This window comes from Aphelocoma coerulescens, chromosome 3 (genome assembly GCF_041296385.1).
Source record: "Aphelocoma coerulescens isolate FSJ_1873_10779 chromosome 3, UR_Acoe_1.0, whole genome shotgun sequence".
NCBI lineage: Eukaryota > Metazoa > Chordata > Aves > Passeriformes > Corvidae > Aphelocoma > Aphelocoma coerulescens.
In genome coordinates, this window is record NC_091016.1 from 82,736,539 (window position 1) to 82,750,127 (window position 13,589).

The 13,589-nt window shown below is 32.7% G+C and overlaps 1 protein-coding gene across 1 annotated transcript in view; it reads right to left on the reverse strand.

Annotated features, from left to right (window-relative positions):
• The window catches only part of GRIK2 (glutamate ionotropic receptor kainate type subunit 2), a 357,596-nt gene that overhangs the window by 155,006 nt on the left and 189,001 nt on the right, over positions 1–13,589 (reverse strand). The window contains exon 9 of the mRNA XM_069008590.1: positions 6,635–6,748. Within this exon, the coding sequence (XP_068864691.1) occupies positions 6,635–6,748 (114 nt within the window). The remainder of the gene's footprint in view (positions 1–6,634; positions 6,749–13,589) is intronic.

Here is a 13,589-nt window from a genome sequence, read left to right on the forward strand (position 1 = left end):
TCACTGAATAATTCTTGAGAAGCAGAGATGGTATCAGAGCAAAAACTATGTGTGAAAATAGCTGTTAAAAAACTTGGGAAATTTGTATGAAATATCTCAAAGAAAACAACTGTAAGGAAAACAGTTTTTTCAGGTGAAGTGAGAATTCCTTAAAGAAAGCACACCACTGGCCAAGCAGAAGCTCTGCTAAGACAAAGACACACTGTGCTTGTTTTGTCTGGGGTAGCAGCAATTTTCTTCACATTGGCTAGTATGGTTTTGATTTTTGCTCAAATCAGTGTTATAACGCAGGAATATTTTCATTACTGATGAGCAGTGCTTGCACAGTGTCAAGGCCTGTTCTGTAGGCATGAAGAAATTCCAGTATAGCTTGGAATGCTCACGTGCACAGATCCTAGATGTTTGCTCTCAGAGCTGTTCAGATATTTACAGTCTTACACATCCCCCGATCTCTGGAATCTTGGCAAGATTCTTGACAACATTTTTGTCTCTGTCTTCCATTCCAAGCAACCTTGAGTTATCTGGGACAGAACTTAAATATGTGCAATATCAGAGAGGAAGTGTAATTGCCAATTCATGCTTTTAATTCTCCCTTACTTAATAAGCACAGCAGGATGTTCTTCATTGAGCAATCCTGCTCCTTGACACATTCCTACATATTTTTCTATCAGATCATTACAATAATACTCAGACATTTTATCTGTTCTGCTGATGCTGATGCTTTTTTATATTTTGTTAGAAAAAATTTTTAAATCCTTCAATCCTTTCAGGGATTTTTAGCTCCAACTCCATACTCATTTATATTCTTTACTCTGGCCAGCTTGGATAAGGGCTACAATAGCATCTGTACTACTATTTAATGATTCTCAGATTTTGCTGAGAAGACTGATCAATAAGTTATTAATAGTCTCTTAATGCCTTTCCAATCCTACATTAAATAATTTCTTACTGGTACTTGTTGCTTTTCCTTATAATTTTCTACTGTACAAAACATTTGTTTTTTCTCTTCAGACCTTTTATCTGCAATGTAAAGCAATTTTTTACTTAACTTGAGCAGAATTGGTGTTGGCAGCTTCAACTGTTATAGCTCTTATTAATCCCAAAGTTTTCTCTAGTTTGCTTTTTCCTCAAGTAATACACATTCTAAATACTGAACATGGCATGAACGTACTCAGGACAAGTGCATGCAAAGGCTACTACGTGCTTTATTTGCTCAAGCTTTAAATTTATAGAGTGGGCTAATGTAAAACTGGTTGCTAAACACACTCTCAGGAAAGTGTCTATGTGTTAAATGTACAATCACCATTGCTTCTTGGTGGATTATCACTGCCACCAAAATCTTTCACTGGGACAATTCTCACTGATTACACAGACAGAGTTTTTAAGCTGAGTAATTTGTAGATTAGCAGCTGGTTTATACCTACTTTAATATTGTTCACAGTTTATTTTTTTCCTTCAGTTCCTGAGAGCATGACCCTTAAAAATTACTAGACCACATCACAAAACGAGTATTCTTTGAAATATTCTAAACAGTTTCAGTTGAAATTAAGTCTTTCAACGGGACACATCTCCCCAGGAAAACAACTAAACACCTTCCCATTAGCACTTTTACTATTGCTTGGAATGATATGAGTAGCTTGAAACAAAAAGTCACTGAATAAACACTGACTACAGACTCCTGAATGAAACCTCGGGAAGAGACGACGTTTCCAGAAAACATTGCTACTCTAAATTTTTAAACAACAGGTCAGCTTTTCATAAAATTTTAAGATCAAAGTCATCATTCAATGTCTCATAGGACTAAAATATCTTCAGTGAAGAGGAATACAGAAGAGCCCCACCCCACACCAGATAAGCACTAAAAGTGAGAATGCACATAAAATAGTAAATGCAAAAAATTCGTTTTTCTGAGAAAATTTACTGCAAAATAAACTTAGCTAAAACTACTGCAAATAAAGATATGGTCACAAGGAACAGTGGAATCACAGGCAGATTAAAAACTATATCTGCAAATAGAAGATAAATCTTTGAAAAGTAATTAATATTGTATCTTTACAAACTGGTTTTAATTTCAAAAATGTACAGCTAATGCTTGAATGAAAGCACACTTATTCTAAAAAAAAATATATTCTAAACTTTCTCTTTTTCTTTTCAGATTTGGACAATATACACTGACTTGAATTATTCCTGTGAGTTGTATTATATTTCAAATATAAAGATATTAATAGAAATTACAAGTTTTAAATTTCAACTTCTTTTATTTTTTATGAATATTAATCGAACATATGGATTTTTCCTTGATAATTTCAACATGGACTAACATATTTTTTAAAGAATCTAGAATTTGTTACTATCAATATTGAAAAAAGCGAAACAAAGTAAAAAAAAAAAAAAAAAAAAAAAGCTAACAAAAAGAAAGTGGAAGCCCTAAGGATGTAAAGAGGAAAACCATCTTGAAAATTTGCCACTACTAGAACAGAGATTTTTAGTTATTTGCTTCTATTCACCAGAAGGTAGGATACCAGAGTGTTAAAAGACTGCCATATCTTCTTAACATTTATATCAGATATAAGTAATACACAATAGGCTTCCACAGTAGGCAGTCAAAATTCTAGTGGGAGAGGTGAAGCAATCTACTAGTTACTATCAATCAAAACAATTGATGGCTGACCCAGATTTATGAAGACAACAGGTAATTTTTTTCTTTTAATTTTAATATTCTTTTAATGTACATTAATTTAAAATTTGGCCATTGAAAACTCATGCTTAAGTATCCAAAAGAAAATGGAGAGAAATTATGCACTACCCATTTGAGAAAGCAGCCTTTATAAATAAAATACACTGTGGAAATACTGTATTTTGAACTAAATAAAATTGTTTTAAAATTCATTGTAATTATTCCTTCTAATTCCTTCTAATTCATTCCTATTTCAAAGCACTTTTTCTTCAGGGAAGTACAATAAAAAAGGTAATTTCTCTTTTCAAGAGCAAAGTAACAAAAAACTACTAAATTGAGAACATCACACACCTTTCATAACTTTCACACATTTCTTGGAAAAATTAAACTTGAAAACTGTGAGCTTTTCTGAGCTTTGATGTAAGCAGATACAGAAAAGTACATAAAAACTACACAGGAAAGGAAACAAGCATTTATTTCAGCAGAACAGGGCAAAGGAGCCAGTATGATAATATGTACAGGCTGGTATGCAATCAGCATAAAAAAACTAAGCACCATGCACATACCTTTATAAACATGGAAATTGAATTCCAAAGTTAAAAATCTTTCAAATTGGAAGTAGAATATATAAAAGAAAAAAATATTTAGATACCTACATCTAAAGTCTAAAGTCTAAAGAAAAGAAATGTATCAGAGTTCTGGAAGGAGTCAATTTAGGAGAATCAAATGATAAGAAACCCTTATTAATGAGGTCGAAAATTTGTTTTCTGTAGGGTTTTTGTTTGGTTTGGTTTTTCTAAATGTAGATATTCAGAAAGTAGACTTTTAAATGAAAAAGAAATTCTGAAGTTTATTTTAGTTTTGGTTCTAAAATAAAATAAAGCAGTAGTATCAAAAAAATTGATATACCCAAAGCTATGGTTATAAAAGATAAAAACAGCATACTTATTATTATTTCTCAAATTTCCCCCCTCCCCTAAAAAAACCTGACTATCTCTCTAGTGGAGATGTTCAGCTGGTGTTTGGGGCTGTTAAGGGACCAGAACTTGGAAACCAGACATGTTTCTTCACAAGAACTACATGTATGTAGATTTCTGAAACAGGATAAAGTCCTGAGAACCCCTGCCCCTTTCCAGAATAGAGCACTGAATTGTTGAGAAACCAAGGAATAATCTTTCAGCTAGCTATCTGTAAAATGCATTATGAAACATTCAAGACCAAAAGGAGCACATAGCTCAGTCCTTACTTGCAGTAGATGAATTTATGATTCCCAGTTTATTTTTTATTATTTTTCCCATCAATCTATTTTCTTCTTTTTGGGACTCAGTCACTGAAAATGCAGGGTATACTTACTCACAGCTGTAAAGATCTTAATGACTGCAAAATATAGGAGGAAAAAGTATTGTTCCGAATTTCAGAAACAGAATTAAAAATAAAGACTGGGATGTTTAAATCAAAAGTGAGCATTAAAGCAAACTACAAGAGAAAAATGATTAAGGCTCCACAGCTGGCAGCATACTATAGACTATTGTAGGGAATTCTTAAAGTGAAAAATCCAGAATAGAAAAACCGTATGAACAGCTTAAATGACAAAACTGCCTTTTCTTTTTGTTTCAAGCAAGATTTTATAGACTCAAAAAAGCAGAGAAAAGGAAGCTGATGATGAAGAAGGTATGTTTCTAGGAGCTTTAGAATTTTATATTGCTCCCTTGCATTGCCACAAAATGAATATTCAGTAATATGCTTTCTGTCCGACATAAATGTATTTTTTAAGCACAAAAAAAGATAGAACTACCAAATTAAGCTAGTATATGTGCTTATGCACCAAAAACGGTTTGGGTCCTTTTTGTTATTCTGAGTACAGCTCTTACAATTTGTACCACTTCTTCTGAGTACCATTCTTCAGAGCTCAAAAGAATAACTGCAAATACCAAAACTTTTACTAAACAGTAATTGAAGTAAAAAAAGCAAGTGAGCAACTTATTGCACCAATTTAAAGTCTTCATATTTATTTTATTTATTGCATTATTTAAATACCTGCAAAGAGGATGAATACTTATAAAAGAATTATAAGAAGTTAAGTCTTAAAAGAAAGGGTATCCTTGATTACAGAAAGCAGCTTTTCTCTTAAATCTCAGGAGTCTTCTTTTGTGAGTTTTGCCAAATTAAAATCAGAGTTCATTGGCAGCAGTGCTATTTACAGTTGTGCAATTTGCCATTTCTTGAGCTAATTATTTCAACCAAAATAATACTAATATCACTATATAAAAGCAATACGATATTTAGAGTATATTAACTCAAACCTCATCAACTAACAGATGTTAAAATACAAACAGACTTGAAACACCCTAAGTTATTGAGTGTTTCTTATGTAATCTTGCAGGGATTGATCCTTGTCCCAGTATTGTTATCACTGATCTGGAATCAAGCATACAGTGATGGCTATGGAAGAGTACAGATACAAAGGCTGGTTCATCACTGAGTAATGAAGAGAACAGGTCACACAGAGACAGGACTATATTCTGTAAAGCAGTGATTCTAGCAACAATTATAGTCACATGAATAAAAGTTATATATCAGTGAAAAGCATCAAAAAAATCCTAGGTAGGATATTTGGGTCGAAAGCAACCACAGTTTAGAGAGCATGGGAAGTCAGCTGGAATTACTAAGAAAATTTACTTATGATGCAGTAGTTTTACATATAGGAAACTTGTGAAAGTGGGTGGGAAGAAAATTGACAGAAGATATGCTTTCACTATAAGAGACTATAAGACATTCATTTACATTTCATTAACAAAAAAGAAACAAGGGATTATAAATTTATAAACCAAATTATAACTATAGAGTGCCACTACTATAACTAATTGTACAAGAGAAAGTTGTGGCAAAACTGTGCTGGTCTTAGCATAAGAACTTACATCTGAAAATGAGTCATCCATGTTCCAATTTATATATCTGGTATGTATTTTTCAATTAGTAGAATAAGTGAAACAAAAGATTTTAAAGGATTTTTTATCATTTGTAAACAGCAATGAAAAATTACCCACTGGGTGAAATTATATGACTTATGTTACATGAAAGGTTGAAAGCACACTGACATTTGTGTCTATATACTTGTAAAGATTCATTCTAGCTTGAAACGTCAAAATATGTGTCGATAGGTAAAAGCTTCTTAATAAAGTATACAACTGCTGGGGAGTGGATTCTTTTTTGATATCTGCAAATTCATCATAATGGTGACAGCAGACAAACACAGCAGACAGACTTCTAGAAGCTTTTTCATTTGTATTGAAATTAAAATTACTGTTTCAAAATTATTGTGAGGAAATAAATGAACACTAATTTTTACATAAATAAATGTATTTAATTATAAGTAAAAAATACCTGATTCACTGCTGTAAATTTGCCAAAAATGAAAATAAAAAAGAAGTTACTCAAATTGTTTCTTCTGGTCTAGTTCAAAGGACAGATCAATTAAATATCTGTACGACTAAAAATTTCATCTCCATAATTGAGTAATAATAATGCTAAATGAATATTAAGTACTTTGTACTTTTCTTTGAGGTGTTAGAATAGCAAAAAGAAGCAATAACTTTTTGCTGGCTAAAATCATCAGGCTAACAGACATAACACTTTTTTAAACCACTATCTTTTGTCCTCTCATATGGTGCAGCAGTAAGTAACTTTTTAAAAAAGAAGACATTTTATTCAATAGTAAGAAAATTTAAATTACTAATCAATTAACATAACTCTAAAATTGGGACAGCTTGCTTACAATTAAGGTAAGAGTAAACACCCCTGAGTAGCTTAGCAACTGGAGTTCATTCATGACACAGTAAATTCAAAGTAATGGTAACACGCACTGCAGATTGTTCATTACTATTGCAATTAGTGTATCACACTCTATCAGTTTTTCTGCACAACTGTATTTCTGGAAAAGCAAATATAATTGCTTACCAAGATGGTAGTAACAATTAAAGAGCGATTGGACAGGGAATCTGTGATGTTTGCTGGTTTTCCTTTCTGATTCTCTGTCATGTTAAGGCCGCTCAACGGATCCCAAGTTCCAACCTATAAAACAGTAAATTACTGTGTAAATTGCCCATTAGTTACATTTCAGCATGTAGAAAAGAATACTGTAAGGAAAAGCAGATTGCTACAGGGAAAAAGATTTGATTGCTAATAGGTAGTATTAAATTTTGTTCCATTTTTCTCTATCATTACATTTAAAGTCTGCTTATTTAAAATATGATTACCAATACCTCAAATTATTGTTTTGTGAAGTGTGACATTAAGTGTAAAAATGACATAAAAAATATCTAAAGCTACTCTTAATTTTCCATTTCTCGAGATAAAACAAATCTGAAGATAACTTGACAGGCAGAAATTCATTTACAGAGTAGAGAGCATTGTCTCTACAAAAGGATTTACCCTTTTCTGTGATCCAAGAGAACAGCAGGACAAAATATGTATTTGGGAAAAAGTAATGGAGAAGACAGAAACAGGCTAAGTGCAATAATTCATTTACAGATAAATCTTCAACACATGAGTATTTTGACATTTTATACTTTGAAATAAAGTCTATAGGATTTTTATCTAAGTAAGAACATCCAAAGTTATGCTTTAAGGTTCAGGTCAAGGGCAGACTTAAGTACTAACTAGTAGGTAATGAGGCTTATCTGTAATTTATCTGCATTTTCATCACTATACAATTAAAATGGTCAAGCAGTAAATATAACTATCCATTTTAGAAATCAGAATGTTTGTTTTACTCCATTGCCTAAAAAAACCCCTACAAATATGTCTTATTTTGTTTTTAGATGGGATTTTTAAAATAATTTCAATTACTAAACAATAGCTATAATACCAGGTAAAGATGTTTTAAAATTAAACCTAGACAAAAATTAAAAATGTCTGTAAGGATTCATTGCAAATATATATGAATGTATATAAACACACAAAATTTTTAAAATAATTTTTTCACCTGAGTCCTGAGAGACTCTTTGTATACTTTTAAGTGATTTGTTGCCACGGGGCTGTAAAGTAAGTTTGGATGCAGTGTGGTGTGGATAAAAAGAGTTCCATTTCTAAAAGTGAGACTACAGCAGAGCATGAATCAGTGGATGCTGTAATAGAGAAAAGACAAATTTGTTCTCTTTTTCTACAACTTTCTGTTCCACAGGAATCAATATTTTGTCTGTCTTCCTTGCTTAACACTGTTCCAAGAAGTCACTCTTTTAAACTTGACCATTCAGTAACTCATAAACAGATCAAAGAATCGTGAAAGAAAGAAAGAATATGTGTGTCTTAGAAATACAATTGGAAAATAACATCTAACACATCATTTCAAAGTATTAAAATCAAGCCTTGCTACCAAAAAGCTCTCTCTCATTTACTGTTTTAATACCACTTGATTTGGTGAATTGAAAAGCTTTCAGAAAACACAAAATGTTCAGCCTTGCAGCTTGGCCACAATTAAGAAATTTTAAAAGGGTTGCTAACATTTAATTGCAGTGTTCTGTTAATTATGACAATCAGAGTGTTTGCTTTATTTCAAAGACCAAACTAGAGTAGAGTAACAAGGAATGACAACAGAATTTGAACCTGTTGCTGCATAATTGGAGCTGAACTAATCTCCTCTATGGGATATAACTTCAGGTACAAAAGTAGCACAAAAATTTCTAAGGAAACACCATCAATTTATATAATCTGTTTCAAATCCTAAATTCATTGAATCATATGCTTTGTTCAAGTTCATGCTCATAATTCAAATTTATATTGGCAAAAGGTAAGACATTGCTAACTAAAATACTTCCTCTCCTACTTTTTAACATAGTCACAGCCGCAAGCAAAAGAATATCAGCTGTTGGAATTTGGATTTTATCTAACTACAGACTTAATCTACTGCAGACTTATAAGAACTACCAACAGCATTACTTTAAAAAGAAACTTCTGTTTTGATAAATTGATGCATTATTTTTCTAAATTAGGTTAATTGTACTTTTGTTTCTACTTTTGTTAATCAGAAATCTAAGAAATGGACCAAAAGTCAGAGGTTCAAAATTAGACATTCTTTGGATTATCTTTATTGATGAGCTCAAACTCAACAATTTGCACCACAGCTTCTTATGTGTTAGTGCTATGTATAGCTCCCAAATCACACAAATGTCTTTTCAAAGCTGCTTCTTATAAAAAATTTGCATAAATAGTGAAGCAAGTTAATTATTTTTTATTTGTTTCGGCACAGCATTCTAATTTTTAAGTAGCTTTTTGAACTAGATTTTCTTTAATAGAATTGCCAATGTCTTTTTATTAGAAAAGTTTAAATGCCAAAAATGTAGAAAAAGCACATCAAAATAGTAATAACTGAAATTCAAACAAGCTACAATTTAATTTATTGCATTACATTTATTTTAAAAAAACTTAAAAATTTTCCTAAAAAGTGAAACAGGTATTTATAGATACATTTTACAGAGAATGTTCACACTGTAAATATAGTCCCAGGAAGTGACTATATTGTCAAGCCCTCAATCTCCTATTCTTCTTTCCAATTCCCCTAAATGGCTAAACTATTCTGAAGCGACCATGCCATTTTAACACTTATTATCCAAAGTACCGGATCCTAACCAGGTGTACCCATGAACATGTGCTCCACAGTGAGACAAAAAAAAATGATAGAAAGAATTATCTTAGGCAAGAATCATCTTATTTAAGTTGAAACAATTCCAAGAGCTACACCCATCACTGAATATCATAGAGTATTCTGTAACATGGTAATTGCGGTGGTCCTCAAGGACACGGAATACAATTTCCCAACTTCATGTGAGTGGTTAAAAACTTGCACCCAAGCTTCCAAATCTTTAACTTTCAGGTAACTATCAGGTTACTGCAGTCCCTCAAAACCAGACATCCCCACCCAGAATCACTTCGTAGCTCTGCAGGCTAAGGAGACCTTGACTCTGTGTAAGAGCTGCTTAGCAACTGCTGAAACATTCCTGTGTTATCAACACTGTTTTCAGCTCAAATCCAAATCATAGACCCATACAAGCTTATATGAAGGAATTTAACTCTGGCCTAGTCAAAACCATTACAATATTTCACCATCCTCCCCCCAGAAAAGAAGCATTGTACATTCACAAAACTTAAAATTTGCTGAGTTTACAAATGCTCTAGAGCACTTTACTGAGATTCAGTCTCATGAGATGCTAGTCACAAAAATTCAGTAGCTTTCTTACTTCAGCATGTTTGAAAAGTGATTTATCTTCATGGGCAGATAAGTATACTTTCAACTATTATTCTTTTTGATTTTTCTTCAAAGTTCTCCTGAGGAAATTAACATTATTTTTGCTCTGAGTCAATCAAAACTGTGAATATGACTCACAGTGAAGTGCCACAATCATTATATTAGGAAGGATCATTGCATTTCTGCAGTGGTACCAACTAACTAAGCAACCAAAACCCGAGCCAGACTCAACTCTCAAAGAGTTGTCTATCTATACCTTCTTCATTTACTTTTGTGAAGTAGTTAGTAGTAGTGGTGATTACATCAAGGAAATAATTATACTTCATTAGGAATAATATCGTTTATTCATATTTCTGTATTTCCCATTTTCAAATAGCTTAATTCATTTTGCTTTCTTCAGTAATATTAATATTCATGCCTTCATTGCCAAATATAACATTAATAACAATACCTCAATTTCTGGTTCCCACAGATTTACTGTCTTTCTTCTTTTTTTTTCTCTCTTACAAAACCTGGTTTTTATGCTATTTGCTTTTTTTTTTTTTTTCCCAGCTCATTATTAAAGATACAAAATAAAACAAGATTTTACTCTAATATGCTGGACAATGAATTACAACTAATTTGTGTTATTTATGTTCATCCTGTGTGAAGGTTTCTGAGCAAGGCTTCAAGCCAGTTGTAACATCTCTTATTCAGGATATGTGATTCTTCTTCAGTGATAAATTTTCATTTCAAAAGAGGTATTAAATTCAGGTGTTTGTTATCTCCTTGAAGTAGAAAATAATTTTCCTCACAATGCAGCCTCAGTGTAAAGACTGATTGACTGCAATTTAAATTATAATTTATTATGCTGGAGTGTCACAGTTTTGGATTTTCACTGTGCTTAATCATGAATAGTTTCAGTCTGTCCAAAGCAACTGTAATAATATTTTTTGGTATATTACATAAGCAGCACTCTAATCAGCTCTTAATTTTATCATTTTCATCTTACAAGGAGCTATCATTTTTGGCCGACATGAATTTTTATTTGGAAACACATACTTCTTATTGACTGATGCTTGATTATCACCTCTCATTCAAGAGTTTCAGGAACAAGTATTTTATGTAAAATCTGAGATCACACATAGCATTTTTTTTAAATCAATGAGGAATTGTTCTGTTGTCACTGACTTCAGCAGTCATTGAACTTATAACACATGATTTAGGTCATTTCCCATTATACTAACCAGGTAATTTGTCTAGGACATATTTTTACAAAATCTAAGTTAAAAAATATGTCTTCTAGCAATTCTTCACAATAATTTTTCTTTTTTCCTTCCATCAATATTTTTCTCCTCATTGATTACAGCTAAAGTTGTTGAGTTAAACTGTTGTCCTTGACAAAACAAATATTTTCCCCTTATTTGGAAAGAGGTTAGAAGAAATAATAACAGCTTACAGTACAGAAACATGATATACATATTATGGTGCACAGAATTCTCATCTCCCCACCTTTTCTCATGCCATTTGGATGTACAGAAGAAAAGGAAAAAAAGACTGTTCAGGAACTCTAACAACATAGACAGAGCTGTCTGACAAGATGGTTTGGAAAGAACATTGAAAACATACAAGATAAGGACAAAGATGTGAAAAGGCTACTGAAGGAAGAAGAAAATAGAGAGAAAGGGCATGGAGAAAGATTAGTAAGTACAGGGCAGAAGGATTAGATGGAAAGGGAAACAGGCAGGGAGGGTCTGGAGGGAGAGACTAAGGACTGGGAGAGGAAGGAAGAAACTAAAGGAAGGAGTAGCAGGAAGCAGGAGAGAAAGTGTGTGATATAGAGAGATGCAGTGCACATGTGGAGGGAGGTAGGGGACTGAGAGAAGGGTGATTCATCACAGCTTTAACAGAATTCGGTCTTGGAGGAAAAAAACCCAACTTTGAGACAGTTCTTTTAAATAAAAGAGCTGGCTAAAATGTACTCTTTCTACTAGGAAGTGTCCTGCTCCAGAATTTAATTATTCACTCTGAATTCAAGATGAATAAGGTTTGCATTCTTTCAGAAAAATGAAGTTTTGTTCAAAGAGAAACATTTATCCATTGGCACTGATTTATCTTTCTCAGTAAAGTACACCACACATTCCATATATTTAGTAAGCAATTCAATAAAATGTGCATACACTTGAATTTTCCTTTTCCTAATCTCATCTCCTTACACCCCAGAGAAACTGCTCTGGTTTTGCTCATATATAGTAACTGATTCTTACTGCTCATTCCAAAGATTGACTGCACTTTTTGGTGAAAAATAATATTATCACTTCCATTTGTCTTATGACCAAAATAAACCATGAAGGTATCAAAAATATCTTCCTTTTCTATGAAAATCTTTATATACAGCTCAAGCACATGGTGGTTGTTTTTAAATATCCATATGCTTCAACAACTATTTCTGTTGTCTCTTACTTAACTTTCAATATAACTGTTTCCCAAGTTCCTTTTTTCTATTATGTGTTCTAGAGTACTACTGTATTTCCTGTTGAATTTTATTGTCTTCCATATTTCTCTGTAGACCTTTCTTGTTTTATCTCTGTATTTTCACTGATGTAGATATCTCCTAGTATATTGTCAATGGAGACAATGTCAATTTTATTTTCCAGAAATCTCATGCTGTTTTGTGGTTCCCAAATCCCACCTAATGTTCTTAAAGCCATCTTAAATTACAAAGATTTCCTTTCCTCATTTTCAGCAGTAGTCACATTCAGACTCTTCAGCTACTGCTGACTTATTTAGCTGTTACTATGACATCAATTCTTCCATTTCTGTTTCCAGTAAGGAAGACAGGTTGCACTGTACCTATTCTATTTGTCCACAATATTAATTTGCTTTTCAAGTCTAATCACCACTATATACTCTTTTCCCCCTTAGGTTTCCAGAGCTCAATTCATGGGAAACTTCATAGGAGAAATCCACTGTCAGTGTTTTGCTGAGCATTTTAAAATATAGTTTAGTTCTTGAATCACAGGTTTTCCACTGGACAACAAAAATGTTATTACCTATGTAAGTGTGTCAAGACAAGCTCATGGTTTCTGAACTTTTACAAATCTTCCCAGTAAGAGAAATATTCCAATATTCCAAAGCTAGTCTTGTGAGAAGAAGTCTTGGAGAAATATGTTGCTTATGCTAGCTTCTCCATTCAGTGATTTACAGAAGAAAGGAAATGCAACTCTGAAGTATGGTCCCTTCCCTTAATTTCTGTTTTTATTTGTGCCCACAATTATCACCCTGGGACAACAGCTGATAGAACTTTATCTGAAGATGAAGGAAAACATAGTTCTTACAGAGCACTGAACACCAGATCGAAATGCAAACTACAAGGCAAGTTGCAAAACCTTTGCCTGCTGATCACAACAACGAGACATTGTAGCTTCCTGCAATAATCTCTTCATGGTTAGGTGGCTGGAGAGAAGATGATCTGATTTCAGATCATGATGGGGCAATATAGGCAGGCAAATATCGGTACATGCCTCCCAAGGTCTTAAGTTCAAATATAGAAAATATTAAGCTACATGGAAAGAGCATTTCCCAATTCTTTGGACTCTCACTCCACCTCTGTACAAGGAACACTGATGTCAGAATACAGCTAAACCTGTCAGGATACCAAATCTTAACTTTTTATTACCATTTATAGAG